The sequence below is a fragment of the Trachurus japonicus genome, chromosome 2, assembly GCF_045865225.1.
Source record: "Trachurus japonicus isolate A0001 chromosome 2, Traja_1.0".
In the NCBI taxonomy this organism is placed as follows: domain Eukaryota; kingdom Metazoa; phylum Chordata; class Actinopteri; order Carangiformes; family Carangidae; genus Trachurus; species Trachurus japonicus.
In genome coordinates this window covers 4,024,668-4,030,711 of record NC_140908.1, presented here as the reverse complement: position 1 = coordinate 4,030,711, position 6,044 = coordinate 4,024,668, and the positions used below count along the sequence as shown (strand labels likewise).

The following is a 6,044-nucleotide window of genomic DNA, read 5'->3' as shown; positions in this document are numbered from 1 at the left end:
GTTGTTTTACTCACCCGTTTCTCCTCTTGTTTATCTCCAGGCAGTGGATGATTTGGGAATCCGATAACATCAGTGGAAAAATGATCAACGTGCTGTCCTCCTGTCCTGTCCACCATGTGCAACGACATCGTGACCACATTAGTCACAGAAGTGTTGGGCCCTCAGCTTCTTAAACACATGCAAGACCCAATAAAAGCAGACAAAAGTGGCTATATACTTGTTACTGTAGTAAGTAAAAAGCTTTTCTATTTCTGAAAAGTCATACACCTGAATCTCATATGATGGATGTAATTCACCGGTTGCACATGATCAAACAAACAAGCCTGACCAGGACTAAGAGAGTCTGGACACTGACTCCACAGGCCGTTGGTGTCCATATGAGTTTAAAATCATTCATTTATACGTCAGAGGAATCCAGTCAGTCTGAATCACCTGACTTTCCAAGAACACTATCTACAAAGACCCACAAAAATGGAGGAAGTGAGCATGGAAGATTCTTCAAATTACAACTTTTCTTCAGTTAACACCTGATAAATGTGTTGGCTCTGAGTGTAGATTTACCACAGCAAGATGAGGACTTCCTCATTCCTTACATTACTGCCTCCACCAACAGTTGCACGTCGTCTCAGCTGCTCCAGGCTGAGGACACTGTGCTCCGGTTTCTCCCACATTGAAAGACATGCAAGTGTCAACACAACATTTACAACATCGAATAAATGATAAAACTAAATCATAGTTGTTTGGCCTCTCAGAACTTAAAGAGTTGTGTTTCCAAAGCATGTGTAAAGCTGACGGTAGTTTACGAAATCAAGTTATCATTTATAATATATGTGTGTATATATCAGGCTTATACAGCTACCATATTCAATAAGTACTGCAAATCACAGTTCTTATACACAGTACACTTAATCACAGTTACAGATCGATCACCATATTCAGAATGCAGGTTTCAGTGAAACATAAAGGCATTGTTGGATAAGTGGTCACAGAGCACAGTAGAAATATTCTTCTTTTGGCGTTATCACTGATGATCAGGACTGGGAAGGTTTTCATCTAACGGTTCTACATGACAGTTTCTACATGGAGCGCTACGTATGTTCTATTACTTAAAAAGCCCAGTTTGCATCTTGTCCTATCAGCTCATAGGGAAACATAATAACACGTTTTAAACTCACTACACAATAACACTGTGTGCATATTATGTTCAAACATACAGCAAAAGTATATTCACATATTTGATTGTGGCCAGTTTTCCAAGCATTCTGGATGTGGTTACCTGGTACTGAAGGATAAAGATCGATACACATATGAATCTGAGGTGTAGTTGTACTGTTTGGAGCCATATTTCACATAATTTGGGGGATTTGAAGAATGTTCACAGAAGCTATGAGCCAATACTTTTTTTTACGTTTTTTTACATGTCATTACTATTAAGAATGTCGAATTAGCAATGTAATGTTGTCGCTGATGTGCAGACAACTATCACTGGATTAGTCTGATTTTCAAAGTATGATAATTCACAGGCAAGTCCTGGAAGATCACTAGTGTCTTATGAATATACTGTATATGCACATATGTGCTGTAAATCTCCTTCTATGTACCGCAGTATTCACTGTTCACAGTAAGAATATACAACACTTTAAAGGAAAAGTCCACCATAGTGTCTCACACTCGGGAGTTACACCCATTTGGTGTATTAACTCATGTAGCTCAGATACAGTTAGTGTTAGTTAGTGAGGTCCTTAATTCTTAAGAGCAGGTACAGTACTCACTTAAGAAATATTAACCATAGAAATATGATTAAACACCATAAAACAAACAACAAAATGTGCCTAGACATACACTGGTAAACACAAACAGCCGTTTTTAACAATAAAGTATTTCGGTGGACTTTTCCTTTAAGTCATAGTTGCCTTTTACCTCAGAGTTAAGTGCCTGGTTATACAGTCAGCTAATACATCTGTCGTCATGTGACTTGTTGATGGTCCATTATTATTTCTATTATTATTATGGATCCTTAGTACATGATCAGAGCAGCTTCTTCGATCCAGCACTTTCACAGTCGCCTCAACAACACCACTCGACTAAAGTCCACATAGGCATCAGATGAACATATTAAAAAAATCTACAAAACTACTTAAAAAAGGCTCAGAGAGTTGGATTATTAATAATAATAATAATAAAAATAAAAGCACAGTAGAATTTGGCCTCATTGCTTTGTTTTGATTGTCTTGTGTTTGGCTTGCTAGTCACGTTTTAGAGATTAAGGGGCGAGGGAGTGGGAGTTGAGGTGTGTGTATGAGGGGGGTGGGTGGGGTGGGGGGTCGGGGGGTTAGGAGAAATCCCAAACAGCCTCGGGGGAGTCGGCGGTGGATGATGTCGGAGCGTGGCAGGACGGCCCAGGTGGAGAGGAGACGGGAGGGTCCTCGGGGCTGGTGAGGGGCACTGCTGGGTACATGAGGCTGAGGAAGGAGTCTCTGGTGTGTCTCTTCACCTGTCACACAACAACACAACTCTGATTAAGCAAAGGCACAAAAAAATCTACTGTATATTTACTTTACTTTACTTTATTGGTTTATTTGGATGGAACAGTGCACATTAATTAACATAAAAACATGTAAATGTGCCGGATTATAACAGCAATGCTAGTATCCATCCAGAGTCCCATAACATAAAAACAGTACAGTGACAATACACATAATAATATAGACAACATAATAATGTAGACAACAAAAAGACAACAAGACAACTATGACGATATAAAACATATTGACATATTGACAAACACTTCCACAGGTAGGGGGACCATAAGAGTTTCTGAGAGATAAAGTGCAAAAGTACTGGGTTAAAGTGACAAGTGCTAAAGTGCAGGAGTGCATACTGTAGGTGCCAGGTTGTATTGCACGATGCCCTATAAGAGTATTTATCAAAGTGCCAGATAGTATTGCACAAGGCCCTAAAGTGCACATCAGCTTAAAGTGCCAGGTTGTATTGCACAATGCCCATTACACCCAGTTGCACAAGCAGAAGTGTGTACGTAGATATTGCATGAAATGTAATTATGTAAGTACTTCTAGAACCAAAAATGACGTACACAAAAAACATTGTGTACAATTAACTGAAAAATAAAACCTCAAATGGTGCCGTGGCAGTTATATACAAGTTACAGGTGGTCACATGTCTGGTTTGCTTGTAACCATGCTTTTAGTTTTCCATTGAACATGGTAAATTATTATATTATACACAACTTTGATCACACACACAATCTGAGCTCCCAGGTAGGAAGTAGGAAACCCACCTGCTTGAAGAAGGCGTGAGTCAACAGAGCAGATGCTGACGGTCTATCGAAGAGAAAGACAGGGCAAACACTTTTATTAGCATCATACTGTAAGTCATGAGTTGTGTAGCGTACTGTGAGTTTGTGCGGTGTTGATTCACTGTGACGACCTGCGCTCAGGCTGCTGCTGCAGACACAGCTGCACCAGGTTGTGCAGAGTGGCCGAGTGGTTTTTGGGTCCGGGGCTCTGGGGTCGGTCCGTGGGAGGAGCGGTGGCGCTGTGCGACAGGCTCCCCGTGGCCACGCTCTCCCCGATGCCGGAGTCCACGCCGGAGCGCGACACCTTCAGCCCCCCCAGCTCGCCGAGCGGGAAGGGCGCCACGTCCAGCAGGCAGCAGTGGGAGCCGCGCAGCTTCTGAAGCAGCATCTGGACAAACGGATTCAAAACGAAAACAGCTAAATAATAGCTAAATATATCCTAATGAACAATGCCCCAGTCCCCCCTAAATAACCCTAAACCTATGGACAGTCACTACTACAACAATTTGCACAATAACTTATTTAGTAGTATTTTGTATATATATCTTTATATCTTTTTTTGCATATAGTATATGCGTTATCTTTTGCACTAGAATATTTTAATTCATTCAATTTTATTTTATTTTATTCAAATTCTTAATTCTCTAAATTCCTATTCTATTCCATTTTTGGTACCTTTATGTTTGCACCTGACACCAAGACAAGTTCCTCGTGCTGTAAACTGACCTTTACTGCTCTTGGCAATAAAACAGCTCTGATTCTGATACGTTTTTTATTTATTTATTTTCTCACTTGTTCTCTCTTATCACAATTTATCTCTTATTTAACTCTATACTTTTTATTGGCTGCTGTGTTGCGGTGTCATGTCTTTATGTTTGCCACTTGTATTGCACAATAAAAAACAGCTAAATAACAAACCTAATCTTGTTTGGTTGGAAGTGTTGCGTTTTGTTTTTGTTTTCTCACCTGAGTGGGCGGCATGTCCTGGAAGGGAACCCTGCCACTGACCAACTCACAGGCCACGATACCTAAACTGTAGATGTCCGACTTCACGCCGTAACCGTGCAGGTCCTACTGAGGACAAGCGCCCATGGACAGAGGAGGGACAGGACAGACAGGGATGAAGCTTAAAACTGCTGCTTTCTAAAACACGCCTTGACCTTGTGTCATTTGGGAATATCTGACCTGTCGCAGTAGCTCTGGGCTGAGCCAGGGCAGCAGGGTGGGGCTGTGATGGGGCATGTCGAACACCGCCCTCATCCTCTTCCCCTCACGCATCATACTGTAAACACTGTGGAGCCCTGAGAGGTAGACTCGCCCCTCCGCTGACAGAAGGATATGACTGGCCTTCACCCCCCTGGTAAAATATATAAACAGAAAGACATTAAAAGGGATACAGATATTTGTAGATTTTTTAATATTTTTCGCCTCATCCCCTCTTATAACAGCTCCACGTCTCAAACACTGACCGGTGAACGTAGCCCATGCGGTGCAGGTATTCCAGCGCTTTCAACACACCGTACAGCAAGTACGCGATCAGGGATTCACTCATCCCATCTGGGAAATATGTCCTCAGTAAAGTGTCTGCAGAGCCTGGAGACAGGAGGAGAGAGGACACAACGACGGAAGTGAGTTATCCTCAAGAAGCTGGAACTCACAAGTTTTATTTATATATTGCTTGTGTATTTGCTTAAAGGGATAGTTCAACATTTTGGCAAACTCATCAAATACACAATCCAAAAACTCTTTTCGAGGAAAATTCATGCAAAACCGCTGATGCGCATTGCCTTCAGGGGCAGTTTTCCGGCAAGCAGTCTCTGAATTTACCTCTAAAACAACTCCATCTCGACTGCTTGCCGAAGAACGGGAACGCGCATCAGCGGTTCTGCATGAATTTCCCTCTAAAACAACTCTGTCTGGTAACGTTGTGTTATTATCTCATAGTGTGGTGAATGTGCAGGTCACAACTTGTCCACCAGAGCGTTGTGGAGTTGTTGGATTGTGTATTTGATGAGTTTGATGAGGGAAACCAAGAAATCCCATGAGCCTCCATAGCGTAGCTCTGAGCAGCTCGCGGCTCTGCTCCACCGTTCTAAAAATAGCTTGCACCGACAATTAAAGGTAACGAACCTACTGCTATGACTATACCATAATTGGACCATTATGGCAATGGTCCAATTTGCCAAAATGTTGAACTATCCCTTTAAACGACTCAATTTTGCAGCTTTATTCATTTCTATGGATTTTAAAGACAAAAAAACAGACTTTATAAAGGAGTGGCAGTTAGCTGACCATAAGCCATGAGCGGTGTGAGGACCCACAGCTGGCAGCAGGAGCTGAACACCAGGCGGGAGGTCAGCAGGTTGGAGTGACGGAAAAACCTGGAAAGCAGAACCTCGTTCTGGGGGATTTGGAAACAATCAGGCAGAAACACACCTGGATGAAGACTTTTAAAAACCATATGCACTCAACAGACGACAAATATCCTTTTCCCTGAGGAGCAGCTCACCATGAGCTGCAGCAGCTCCTCCTCTGTGCACTCGTCCAGGTTGGTTTGTTTGACGGCTACCAGTTGGCCAGTGGGGATGTGCCGCGCCATGCTCACCTGGCTCAGGTTGTTGAAGCCCCTCCCTGCAGTGGGGAAGCATTAAAGGGATAGTTCACCCAAAATTCAAATGATCTACTTACCCTCATGTGGACTAAGGGCTGGGAGAAGTTTCAGAGTCCT

The 6,044-nt window shown here is 42.5% G+C and overlaps 1 protein-coding gene across 2 annotated transcripts in view; it reads right to left on the bottom strand.

Moving 5' to 3' along the window:
• Positions 1 to 794: 794 nt before the first annotated feature.
• Positions 795 to 6,044, bottom strand: part of stradb (STE20 related adaptor beta) — a 9,666-nt gene continuing 4,416 nt past the window's right edge. For both annotated transcript variants that reach the window (XM_085796181.1, XM_085796191.1), the window contains 8 exons: positions 5,826 to 5,947; positions 5,609 to 5,717; positions 4,786 to 4,909; positions 4,502 to 4,673; positions 4,283 to 4,387; positions 3,448 to 3,704; positions 3,299 to 3,341; positions 795 to 2,494 (listed from right to left, as the gene is read on the bottom strand). In XM_085796181.1, coding sequence (XP_085652307.1) covers positions 2,333 to 2,494; positions 3,299 to 3,341; positions 3,448 to 3,704; positions 4,283 to 4,387; positions 4,502 to 4,673; positions 4,786 to 4,909; positions 5,609 to 5,717; positions 5,826 to 5,947 — 1,094 coding nt within the window. In that variant the 3' untranslated portion in view covers positions 795 to 2,332. The remainder of the gene's footprint in view (positions 2,495 to 3,298; positions 3,342 to 3,447; positions 3,705 to 4,282; positions 4,388 to 4,501; positions 4,674 to 4,785; positions 4,910 to 5,608; positions 5,718 to 5,825; positions 5,948 to 6,044) is intronic.